General features: G+C 41.0%; 2 protein-coding genes across 8 annotated transcripts in view; both read left to right on the top strand.

The window, feature by feature from the left end:
* Nucleotides 1–2455, top strand: part of KLHL2 (kelch like family member 2) — a 65113-nt gene extending 62658 nt beyond the window's left edge. For all 4 annotated transcript variants that reach the window (XM_042808177.1, XM_042808176.1, XM_032983953.1 and 1 more), the window contains 3 exons: nt 156–296; nt 461–604; nt 1332–2455. In XM_042808177.1, the coding sequence (XP_042664111.1) occupies nt 156–296; nt 461–604; nt 1332–1360 (314 nt within the window). In that variant the 3' untranslated portion in view covers nt 1361–2455. The remainder of the gene's footprint in view (nt 1–155; nt 297–460; nt 605–1331) is intronic.
* Nucleotides 2456–3388: 933 nt separating this feature from the next.
* On the top strand, nt 3389–11972 carry MSMO1 (methylsterol monooxygenase 1). Of its 4 annotated transcripts, none has more exons than XM_042808150.1 (6): nt 3389–3494; nt 4965–5274; nt 6323–6471; nt 7317–7443; nt 9196–9350; nt 10987–11972. In XM_042808150.1, exons 2-6 carry the CDS (start codon nt 5020–5022, stop codon nt 11192–11194), a joined length of 894 nt encoding a protein of 297 aa, XP_042664084.1. In that variant the 5' UTR covers nt 3389–3494; nt 4965–5019; the 3' UTR covers nt 11195–11972. The 4 variants fall into 4 exon arrangements, with proteins under 4 accessions (XP_042664084.1, XP_042664081.1, XP_042664082.1 ...); XM_042808147.1 differs by having other exon boundaries at nt 3420–3523; XM_042808148.1 differs by having other exon boundaries at nt 3427–3550; nt 4962–5274.
* Nucleotides 11973–12539: the final 567 nt, after the last annotated feature.

Genomic DNA, 12539 nt, shown 5'->3' with positions numbered 1-12539 from the left:
TGCTTTAATGCATCCTGACCACGATGTCTTTTGAAATAGTTCCTCACATTGGCTGGATGGAGGATTTATGTTAGCGGACACAGTATTTGTTGTTTCTCCTTTGTATCAGTCAAACCACTCTCTGATTAATTTTGAGTATTTTCGTATGTTCACAGGTGTTGGTGTGTTAAACAATTTATTGTATGCGGTAGGTGGTCACGATGGTCCTTTGGTAAGAAAAAGCGTTGAAGTGTTTGATCCTGTCGCCAGTGCGTGGAAGCAGGTTGCGGACATGAACATGTGCAGAAGGAACGCAGGTATACGCAACAGTTACTTTAAATCAGCGGTCATATCATTTGGTGTTAATGGCACGTTTCTGGATTTCTCCTGCTTTTGTGATGTTGCAGAATAGAAGCCGTGCTTTTATGGGGTGAACAAGCCAATTGCTAATTTTCATACTGGTTTCCCGTCTTGTTTTCAGGTGTTTGTGCTGTAAATGGTCTCTTGTATGTAGTTGGAGGAGATGATGGTTCCTGTAATTTATCAACAGTGGAATATTATAATCCAACAACTGATAAATGGACAGTTGTGTCATCTTGTATGAGTACAGGAAGGAGCTATGCAGGTAATGTGTATAGCTATTTTTTTAACAGTACTTGTTTTTTGGGGTTTTGTTTGGTTTTTTTTTCTTTTCTTTTTTTTTGACTTTTTACAGTGTAACAGCTAGGATAAGAAATTTGACGAAGCATCCAAAGAAAGTCCTGTCTAAGGTAAAACCTAAAATACTAGAATGGGTATGAAGAATCTGATGATATGCTTTGAATTGTTTGAATGAGTTCAAACAATTATTCGCTACAAGTTAAAAAAATGGTATTAAACTGTATTCAGGAGAGATTTAGCATGTAAGTGGTGAGGCAGAGCAATGATTCTGGTATGACCAGTCCTTTTTTTTTTAACAAGAGATTTGTGTCTCAGTCTACGGGAGTCCAGTTCTGAAGTTCTTTGTGATTTGGTTTTTAGAAAACAAGACCTGTTTCAGGAATCTTTCCCTTCAATAATTGCAGTTTCTCAAATGAGTTATTTAAGCGAATGTTAAGGATATATTTCAGTGATAACAAAATTAAAGTAAACTTGAGTAATGGCAAATTTTTTCAAGTTACAGAAACTTTCCGAACTTTGCACTGATTCAGACAACTTTCTGTCAGAAATTAGGGAAAATATGAACACTGATGCTGGCGCAGTTTTTTGATGTTATGCTAGATGCAAGGTATTATATTAAAACTTTTTTTTCACATTCTTTGTTTTTTAAAAAATACTACCTAAAGATTTATGCCTTTTTTTCCTCACTCTAGGTGTTACAGTTATTGACAAACCATTATGATCAGCGAAAGGACTTTCAACTTGATTATGCACTAGAAGCAGTCTTCAACAAGTGTATTTGAAGTGACTGAGTATCTAAGCACTTCTCTACTTGTAGCTGCACCTTGAGTCACAGTGGAAGATGTGACTGTCTACAATTACAGATGACAGATGATGAAGATTACTCTAGGTAGAAGCAATGCGTAGGATTATTCTGCAGTTGAGCAGAAGCTGATTGAATTTTTGAAGTCTAGTGGACCACTTTTTTTATTGCAAGGTCTTCAAAAAAAAAAAAAGCCACTTTCATACAGACTGACTTATGTCAGTCATGACTGAGAAGCGGATTGTCAGTGAAGAATGGTGTGTATTCTGGTGAAAGTAAATTTTTGTCTTATTTTTTCCAGAGACTAATAAATATATTTAAAGAAACGAACCGTCAATCTTCATAGTAGGTATTGAATCCCACCTCAGTAATTCAAGCTGGCATGGGATAAATTTGTTTCCTTTTATAAAACTTTTGTTACATAACTATACTATGTGCGTATGTTTGTGTGAGCATAAGTTGCTTTCTATTGAAATTCTTCAAAACCTGATTTTACTATTTATAATTTGGCACAGTACTTTGAATATGTCAGTACTATGTTGTAAAACAGAGTTGTATTTTTTGATATGTAACAATACTTAACACTACAAATTCCCACTGAAGGAGATCAGAGAAGGTGTAACACTTCTTGAACAGGTGTAATTTCAAGATCTTTTTAATAAAAATGTTGTCTGTACTTACGATTTTTTTTTTTTTCCCTGTTCAATTTTGGTCACATTTAGATGTTACTTCTTTCTTACCTTTTTATCCAAAAGGTGATTTGGCATGAAAATAACTGAAAATTTATAATGAATGTATGAAATTGCATTGAACTTGCATGGTACTAAGGCCTATTTATGCGTGTAACCCTAGCTTCTATTAGCTAATATCTGAGTATATTGTATGCGGCCATGCTTATAAAGCAGCTCATTTCTATTCGTTCTTGGATGGCCTCCTTTTAACATGACCAAAGTTATTGTCGTATTTGAGACACTTTCTTCAAATAAAAGTTTGTATATTGTTTCCTAATGCCAACAAGTCGCTTAAAACTTGTGTTTCTCAATACAAGTCTCAAACCAAATAATCTTGACATCAGCGAGGAGATTTTTTTGGGGGGGGGGGGGTAGAGGGAAGTGGAGGGAGTGTGAGAGAAGCTGGTGTCCTAAAGATCTGAATGCAATTGAGAAGAGTTATCACGGTTTAGGAACTGGTCATGTAAAGGTTACTGGTTTGCTGCAGCCTGTTTCGGAAAGCTTTGGTTTTCCATTAGTTAAGGTAGCGGCCACCTCTAAGTTCCAGTGAAACTCCGAGCTGTGAAATTAAGTGTAACAGGTGAGAGTAACGTCATTTTTATTTTTTTGGCAGATGCTGGGTTTGAATGGCTGATTGCACCTCAGTGTCGATTTCACTGTGCGACGCAGCGCGGGTTGAAGGCTGAAACCTTTGATTTGAATTTGTACGTTTTGTGTTTGTTGCCGTTTACCTCACTCAGTGAACCGGTCCCCCTGCTCCCGGGACCCACCCACCCCCGGACTGCAGCCGGTTTGTTTCCTCAAGCGAGGGAGCGTTCAGGACCGACCGTTTCCTCCTCCTTCTTCCTCCTCCTTCTTCCTCCTCCTCCTCCTCCTCCTCCTCCTCCTCCTCCTCCTCCTCCTCCTCCTCCTCCTCCTCCTCCTCCTCCTTCTTCCTCCTCCTCCTCCCCCCCCCCGCTGCGGTTATGCTTCTCGGCAGCTCGTGCGGCCGGTCACGCCCGCCCCGCCCCGCCGCGCTTTGAGGTATCGGTGGTCTCCTCATCACGTCTTGGACGTCACCCGGCCTCCCTCCCGCCTCATTGGCCGCGCGCCGAGGTCTCACTATCCTCACTCCACCCCTCCAGCCAATCGGCGCGCGGGATCCGCCGCTCCGTCCCCTCCCTCCCCGCCGCCTGACTCTCCGCCGCTGCCGCCGGCCAGCCAATGGGCGCCGCGCCGGGGCGGGGCGGGGCTTGCTGCGCGGCCAATGGGAGGGCGCCTTCGGGGAGCCGGCGGCCGCGGCGGTTGTTATTCCTGCGACGGGCCCCGCCGCCGCCGCCCAGGTGAGAGGCTGCCCGGTCCCGCCGCCCAGGTGAGAGGCTGCCCGGGCCCCGCCGCCCCCGGGGGAAGGCGGCCGGCCAGGCGCGGGGCTCCCTGGGCGTTCCCCGCGGCCTGGGCCCGGGGTCTGTCCGCGGCCGGGCCGGGCCCGATGCAGGCGCAGGGTCTGGCCGCTGGTCCCCCGGCCAGCCGGCGGCTTTCTCGGGAGGGGGAGCGGCCTTGCGCGCCCGTCGGTTGGGGAGGTGAGGTCGTAAGCTTCCCTGGCATCTGCTGCGATGTGCTTAGCGTTAATGAAATAGCACCTGCCGTGACGTTTTTGCTGCTGCTAAGAAACGGTACCATCGTGATGGTGTTGCTGGGAAGGAGAAAGGATAGCTGATGTTGTCGGGCACCGGGCTTGGTGTATTGTTTGGGCTGGACCTAGGGGGAGCGGGGGCTAAAGCAGCGTCCTCTAGCCTGGGAATTGCGCGTGATTTTTAGAGTGGAAGATGGACCTGTGAGAGGGGCGCTGCGAAAGTGATCCGAGGGCACAGCGCCTGTGGAGAGAGGCCGAGAGAGTTGGGGGGGCAGCTTGGAGAAGAGAAGCCTCTGGGGACGCCTTCAAGAATATAAAGAGAGCTTATAAGAAAGATAGAGAAAGACTTTTTGCCAAGGCCTGTAGCGACAAGACAAGAGGTGGTGGTTTTAAACTAAAAAAGGGTGGGCTTAAATTGGGCATGAGGATGTTATTTTTTATGACGAGAGTGGTGAGACACTGGAACGGGTCGCCCAAAGAAGTTGGGGATGCCCCGTCACTGGAGGTACTCCGGGTAAGGTTGGTCGGGGCTTTGGGCAATCTGATTTAGTGAAAAATGTCCCTGCCTATTCCAAGGGGTTTGGACTATGTTATCCTTAAAGGTCCCTTCTAGCTCAAACCAACAAGCAGCCTGCTCTCTAGAAATAGCAGGAGTTGGGGGCACCTGCGGGAACACTGCCTCTATGCTTTTGGGAGCTGGGATGAAAACTTCATTCCTTATGGGAAGGTGGATTGCCTCGAGCCAGCTGCAATCTGAAGGCAGCCTGCTGTGTTGATGTAGTTGGCGTGGATTCTGGCTCACAGCTATAAGAAGAATGAGGCTTGATAATCAAGAGATCACAGTGAATTTAATTTCTAAGCTTGGTTTGAGCCTTTCTATGCTGTTCTAATACAGAATAGAATTATCCTGAAAAAAAACTTGAAATAGAATTGGGTCATAATTGATATTTTTTTATCCTTTTGTTCCCTTGACCTAATCTTAAAATTTGAGGGCTGATTGTCTCTCAAACTAATCTTAATTTTTTTTTCTTCTACATTACTCTTTCTACAGAGAATCTGTCTTTCTCTTCTCTGCTTTTACTTTAAAACTAGGCAACAGCTAAGGTAGTGCTTGCTTGTTCGTTCATTTGTTTTCCTGAAGATTAATTGCTGTTTATTTGATTTTTCTCAACATTTGCAGGTTACTTAGAGACAACTGTAGAAGAACTGTAATTGTGATGTTTTATGTTTGAACAATGGCCATGAACGACAGCGTTAATATTTTGAACTCTGCTTATCTGGCAGTGGAATATATAGACTCTTTCTTGCCTGACAATCCCCTGCAGCAACCATTTAAAAATGCTTGGAATTACATGTTGGACAACTACACAAAGTTCCAGATTGCAACTTGGGGTTCACTTATAGTTCATGAAGTTTCATACTTTTTGCTCTGTGTACCTGGATTTGTTTTTCAGTTTATACCATACATGCAGAAGTATAAAATTCAGCAGGTAAGACAGAGTCGTGAACTACACACTTCCTGATTTGTCTTTGAACACGTGGAGTAGAACGTATAACCGCAGAATCTGAGTTTCCAATGTGTACGACCCCATTTCCACTATCACTCAGACAGTGAGGAGTGACATAGCAAAATTACAGTGTCTGTGAGGAGAGAAAGAGGAGTGGACTTGGGGGAAGGAAAGGAGGTTTTTCTGAGGGAGGGTATCCTTTCCACTGTGGTGGTATAGGGAGAAAAAAGGGTATGTCCGTCTTTGCTAACAAAGTTATATGTATAGTTTATATATCAGGAGGGGATGATATAATAGAATCATAGCATCTGGTGATAGAGGTGTGTCTTAGTATTATAAAAGAATTACATGGTGTGCTTATTTAATAGCAAGTGTCTCTTTCAAAATGCCTCTATGCACACCTTCTTGAAAGGATTTTGAAGTATTTGAACAAAGGAGAAAGCCTGGGATGGACTGCACGCTTATAATTGGTATTAAAAGCACATCCAGTATCTAAAGATGATTATTTTCCTCCAGTCCATTCTAAGATGAATTGCAAATTAATAATACCAGCTTCTGAAATTACTACAGTAATTGGTAAAATGTCTCCCTGCAAAAACTGGATCCTTTCAAGATAACTTACTTATTCACAAGCTTATATCTTCAGCTTCTCTTTGTATTATTTTAGCTATGGAAAAGCATTCTGTGGTGTGAAGAAGAAAAACGTAGATTTGTGTTAAACTGTTGAACATGAAGTGTTCCTGCTAATTGCAAGCAGTGAAATAGCAGGAATAGTTTTGGGCGACTGACAAAGACAACTTCTGTTGAGAGGCTTTAAATTTTATAGAAAGCTAGCTTAGAAAAACAAGAGATTTTGATGAAACTGATTCCAATCCCATGCAATGTGTATTGCCTGAGTTAACTTGTATTATTGGAGGACCTGCTGTCTGTCTTCCAAGGTGAAATGAAACTGCCTCCAAACTTATTTTTGCAACACTGCTGTTATGGGCAATAGAAATATGTAACACAACTGATTCTTTTTCCTTCATAGGATAAACCAGAAACATGGGAAAAACAGTGGAAGTGTTTCAAAACACTCCTCTTCAATCACTTTTTCATTCAGCTTCCTCTGATTTGTGGCACCTATTACTTCACGGAGTATTTTAACATCCCATATGAGTGGGAAGAGATGCCTAGATGGTAGGTAGATTTTTCTCATACGTTGATGCTGAGTTACATACAGCTGGAGGTGCAGAGTATTTAACAAACAGTGTTGTCAGCTCTAATGCACAAGTTTTTGGTGACGTAAACTGTGTTTGTTAATTTTACTTCTGTTGATGCTTAACTGCTGTAGGAGCTAATTAGCGCTTTCTATATATATTTTTTTTAAATGGACCCAGATTGTTCTGATACTCAGAAGAAGGGGAATTAGGACAGAGTTTATGGAATCAAAGCAAGATTGAAGATGGCATGGGTTAAATATTGGACTTGGGGGGTTTTTATCCAAAATTTTTTTATTCATCCTGTTTCTTCTCTCCACCTTGTTTTATATCATCTCAGCGGAGAGAATGTACCACCTACTTCACATTCTCCTTTTTCTGCATTAAACTGATACACTTTTAAACAAAGCTGAATTAGTTACAAATGCCGCCTCCTCCCCCAGCCCCCCACCCTGATAGCAATTCTTTACAACAAAAAATCATCTTTCTTGGAAAGCTATTTTCTATCTGGTTTGGGTAGCTGATGTAGCTCTATATTTTTATATCTAGGTCTTACACAGTCTGTGAGTGTTCGCTGTAGACCATGTCTGTAACACTGAAATAACAGCTTGTACTGCATGACAACTCATTTCAGCCTATCAACAGATAAGCACAGCAGCCCTTGTACCTAGTAATTAATATTTTGAGTGTGTTAAAAAGGTAGTGTCAATTCAGTTGGTAATAGCCATAATCATTTCTCACCCTTACTAGCATGTAAACTATCTTCTCTTTCAAGACTGTGCATCTGGTCGTATATTCTATACCGAATAGCTCTTGTTTTTAAAGGTACGTTCTGGTTGCCCAGTGTTTTGGATGTGCAGTGATTGAGGATGCCTGGCACTATTTCCTGCATAGATTGCTGCATCACAAGAGGATATACAAGTATATCCATAAGGTTCACCATGAGTTTGTTGTACGTATTCCTTGGTTTCTTTTTTTCTTCTTTTATATAGTGTTTAGTACATGCGGTTTCATACAACTCATTTAAAAAGTCTTACTTGGAAGAATTAAGGATTTCGCATGGCTCTGACAGTAGGATAAATGTCTTTTCTTGAGCTCTTCATGAAGAACAGTCACCCATTTTGTTTCTGAAAACACCTCCTTTAATTTTATTTCATTTAATGGAAATGAAAGATTGCACTCTTGCTCAAGTTCGATCGTATCTGTTGACCTAGATGAGGCAAGCTTTTAAAAACATGCCTATAGGTCTCATTGTTAGGAGGGGAGAAATGGTAGGTTTCTGTTTTTTTTTTTGCCAATTCTCCACCAGGTAGGGTGTTACCCAGAGCATGCTAAGCCCCAGAACATGATCCAGACAGGCGGCTCCTGCAAGGCCTGGGTGTGTGCATCTTTTGTGCGGTATACGCCATTGAGGGAGGGGTTATAGCTTTGGATGTGGGCCTCTGGAAGCAGGACAGTCAGTTGTGTGATACTGCATCGAGAGCACAGTGCAGTACGGAGATATTTGGGGCAGTTCCACGTCCAGCGGTGTTGGAGCCAACGTTGAATGGAAGGTAACGAGCCACGCTGGACTGGAGGTGTCTCCCCGTTCTAAGCCAGGTGGGGACCAGCGTTTGTGTACAGTTGTGTTTAGATAGCACCGTCTCTGGGTCACAGAAGTCAGCGCTGCTGTGTTTCAGTGTAGAACCTAAACTGCCAGCTACTGTGGCAGGGGTGGTGTGTGCAGGCTGCCGGTAACAGGAGCTCGGTACTGGTGGATGCACGCCCGCGCGCCCACGTACATCTGCAGCTCTTGGCAGCTGCTGTTCTGCTCTTGGCAGCCCCTCACATCTCTAGCAGGAGCAGCTTCTGGTCATTATTCTTAATGATCTGGTCATTATTCTTAAGAGTGGTTCTTAAGCGTTCACATGGAAGTCATCTGTAGGCAAATGGCTATAACACTAAAAACTTGCCCTGATAGTAGTAAAAGGTAATGATTTTAAAAATAGACCTTAAGCCAGTGGATTCTTTTTTTTTTTTTTTTTTTTGCTGATAATCACGTTTACAATCTTCAGTATTAAGTAAAAATGTTTTAAACCGTTCTCTTTGTATAGTGTTCTACTTTTGAAAACTCCCTGTGCAATGTCCTTTTTGGTAAACTAAATGTAGGAATGACTGGTGTGTGTGTATATATAAAGAAAAGAAAATGTTTTATTTTGATCTCAACATTTGAATGGTACAAATTTCTTTTAAAAAAAGCATCAAAGATGTGACGGGGTTTTTAATTTTTATTTTTAAAATACATTTCTAAGTAAATCCCGATTCTGAGAATATTTTGGCTTCCTTCTTTCTTATGCTTCCAAGACTGGATGTGTAGCAAAGCTGATAGGAGCTTGCCAAACGCTTTAATATTCCTGAAATAACGCTTTGGCCTGGGGTAGTGGTAAGCTTAAACAAAAGTTTTTAACTAGTAGTGAAGTATTTGAAATTACTGATGGAATAATAATCCTTATGACCTTGGAATATTGTTGTCTGCTTTCCCAACGAGGAGCCGAACACCTGTGTTAAGGCCCTTGCTGAATCATACCATTTCCCTTGCCCACAACATCATTCTGTTTGTCCTACTGTAGTTTTGTTGGGGAAATGGGGAGAGTACCTCAAAATGGTCATTCTGATTTGGGGCTATATAAAATTGGTGACGCTTTTTCTGTCCGTTATCTCCTAGTCTCCATTTGGAATGCAAGCAGAATATGCCCATCCTCTGGAAACACTTATCCTTGGAACTGGCTTTTTTATTGGAATTGTTGTGTTCTGTAACCATGTGATTCTTCTGTGGGCATGGGTGATATGTCGCTTGATGGAAACCATTGACGTACACAGGTGAGTGAAATCCTCGCTGCTTTTTAATACGTGTTTTTTCTCTTCTTCCTAAGTCTGTCTCAAACTTACCTGTCTCTCTCACTGACATTTACAGTTTGTTTTGCCCTGAAATGCTTTTACGAGTCTTACAAAGAATGACATAACCTGGACAGTTACCACTGTTTTCTGCTTTGAGGTAGTGTTAATAGCTAAATCTTGCTGATTAAAAGGGTGTGGACTATCAGCTAGAGCACCTCAAGGAGGGTTTCGGAAGCTAGGTGCCTCATCAGGATGTCTGGCTCTTGGTATTTCGTGTACAAGTGATCTTACGCATGTTAGAACACCAAAAATCAATTGCAAAAAGTGATACTTCAGCCAAGAGTTTTTTTAATTTAATACTTCCTCAGACAGTTTTCCTGGACAAGATAAACTTTAGGCTATGTGACCACTGACTGTCTTTAAAAGAAATACATAAATTACTTTTACTTGCTTATTTATTTATCTATTTAGCGTAGATACAAAGGACAAGACTTCTCATCTCAGCAGTAAAACTGACTTCTTTTTAATCTGACTCCAAAATGTTGGTGCAAATCCCAGTAGGCTTAGTTGGGTTCATCTGCAAATGAATGAGCTTTTCTTCCCTTTGATCAAGAGGAAGGGGACAGTAAGAATTCGTTTTTGAAATGCTAGTATTACACTTGACCTTGTGTCTGTAGATACGCTATGAAGCATACGGTGTCTTACTGTAAGCTGAGTGTCAAGTGCTGTAGTGGAACGCGAGCTAGTAATGAACTCATCGTACAAGTCATTGTCGGTTTAGTTATGTATGGCTTAGAGACTGAGAAGTGTGTGCTGTGACATGTCATAAAGCAATTGATGCAAAACACGATTCTCCTATGTTAATTATCATTTTAGTTTGTTGTCCACATGAGGTATTTAGCACAAATTATCTTGAGCACTCCCCACTAGGTGGTGGTAAGATGTTTTCCAGTACTGCTAAGCAGAAGAATTGAAATCCCTCTAAAGCAAACTGTTCTGGTTTTCATATTACTTTAATTATTTTAGACTTTAAACGTTTGAAGACCTTGCAGTGAGGTGAAAATAAGAGTAGAAGTACTGCAATTGTTGTTGATTTGAGATGCTGTTTGATGAGCAGCAGAGCTGATGCTTATATCTTGTCGCTAAAATATCGTGCTATTTCTTGTTCTTCCTTCCTGCTGGGCCAGACTGTGTCCAGACTGTGCTTTAGCCAAGCAGGACTGGGCCAGATGATCCTTGAGGTCCCTTCCAATCTGGCATTCTATGATTCCTAGCATCACTCTAGAGACAGGTAAAGCTGCTAAGCCAGCAGGAAGTCAGCCGCTGTGATTTTTTTTTTAGGTGACTTGCTTAAATTTCTTTCTGTTGCCTAGTAAACTGGGCTAAAAAGGTCAGCAAGTGCCGAAGCCATGGTGGGATAGTTTACAGAAGCATTTAGCTAGGATAGGATGGATCTAGTTTTCCTGTTAAGCCAGTATTACAGTCATTACCTAAGGGCCTTCCAGTACCAAAAAAAAAAAATTTTATAAAAACGACATATTAGTGTCTATGTTTTGTGGTTTATGTCTGGGAAGAATCCTTACTATAGTTGATTTATTTTTTCTTTTCTCCCCTGTAGTGGCTATGATGTTCCTCTGAACCCTCTTCATTTGGTGCCTTTCTATGCTGGGGCCCGTTTTCATGATTTCCATCACATGAACTTTATCGGCAATTACGCTTCAACCTTCACGTGGTGGGACAGGATCTTTGGTACGGACTCTCAATTCATTGCCTATAAAGAAAAAGAGAAGAAGCAACAGCTCATAATGAAGAAGAAGGCTAAATAAATCTCCAGTGTAAAAATTCTGATGCTAATACTGGTAGTCAACTTTTGCTTTTCTGTAAAGCAAAATAGTGATTGGATGTTAAGCGTAAATCTTGTTCCTCAGCTACTAAGTGGTAGGGAAAAAAGGCTAATTACACTGCAGTATCTTCCTAATGGGAACGCTTTCTATTTTATACTTAAGTACTGCATATATTTTAACTACAGATTTAAAGATGATGCAAAAAACCTGAGATGATTTGTGACTATCTTTTTTTTTTGTTTGTTTTTTAAAAAAATAAAAAAATCAATTTTATCTTTAATGTTGCCCACTTTGGATCCAGGCAGAATTGTATGTATACACTGAAATTGGACTTAGTTTTTTTAAATACATATTACTAAATTTGTACTATGAGATAGCAGAACATATTAACTAGTATCAGCACTCTATTATTTAAATATTGGGTAAAAGTTGCTTAAAACCAAAACATCTGTTAATAAGAAACTTGGACAGGCCTTTTGCACACTGGATAATGCGAATTCTGTTAATAACAGAATACCTGGCTAAACATGAGTTAGCAGAGAGACATTCCTGACCTAGATTTATTATGTCATTTTAGATTACAGGTAAAAAGAATAGAAGTTTTTATTTGAAGAAACTGTCTTTTGCTGCTGTTTTGACATTGGTCTGTCAGTGTACTTAGCATTTACATTACATTCTTCTCTATGTGTTGTAATTTGCTAAATTGACTTGTTGCTATATTTGCACTCGTGACTGATGAAATAAATGTGGTTTGGTTTGATGCGTGTATTACACCTTTCATATGTTTTTTGATAGAAAGCTGTGATGAAAACATGTAGGATATAGCATCTTCCTCTGTTCATCTCAAGTACTGTTTCTGTCAGTATGGTCTACAACAGTTTTATCTGCTAAACTACTTACAGAGACACCAGTAAGTAATGGAAACCGGGAACATCTTATAAATTCTACTGGTTGGTGTTTGGAAGGACTTGGATACGTAGCTCCTCAGGGTAGCGACGACTTCTGGGCTGAGTGCATTCTCAAGTGGAGCTACAGCTTTCACGAATTAGAATCTCAAAATCTGTTACTTGTGTTGTGCTAGTAATAGAAGCAGTAGTCTAATATTGTTGTATCTAAATGTTTGTCCATCGCACAGGAGATAGCAGTGAGAAGGGCTTAAACCTTCGTAAAGATTTTACATTTTGTATTTTAACATCAGCTGCTCTTCAGACTTCAAATACCACTTCGAATACCCGGTAAGTCCCTTAGAGATGCTTACAGTGTTTTGCTTACTTGAGACCACCTGAATTTTCGTGCTGCTTCACACGCAGTCTGGTGTAATACTCAA

The sequence above is a fragment of the Tyto alba genome, unplaced genomic scaffold, assembly GCF_018691265.1.
Source record: "Tyto alba isolate M040663 unplaced genomic scaffold, T.alba_DEE_v4.0 Super-Scaffold_6, whole genome shotgun sequence".
NCBI lineage: Eukaryota > Metazoa > Chordata > Aves > Strigiformes > Tytonidae > Tyto > Tyto alba.
This window is presented reverse-complemented; position numbering and strand designations above follow the sequence as displayed.

What these genes read in the sequence shown, in the direction of transcription:
- MSMO1 (XM_042808150.1), top strand. Translation starts at nt 5,020, where the DNA reads ATGGCCATGAACGACAGCGTTAATATTTTGAACTCTGCTTATCTGGCA. An exon ending in AGAAGTATAAAATTCAGCAG is followed by an intron (nt 5,275 to 6,322) that starts GTAAGACAGAGT and finishes TTTCCTTCATAG; the next exon opens with GATAAACCAGAAACATGGGA. An exon ending in TGGGAAGAGATGCCTAGATG is followed by an intron (nt 6,472 to 7,316) that starts GTAGGTAGATTT and finishes TTGTTTTTAAAG; the next exon opens with GTACGTTCTGGTTGCCCAGT.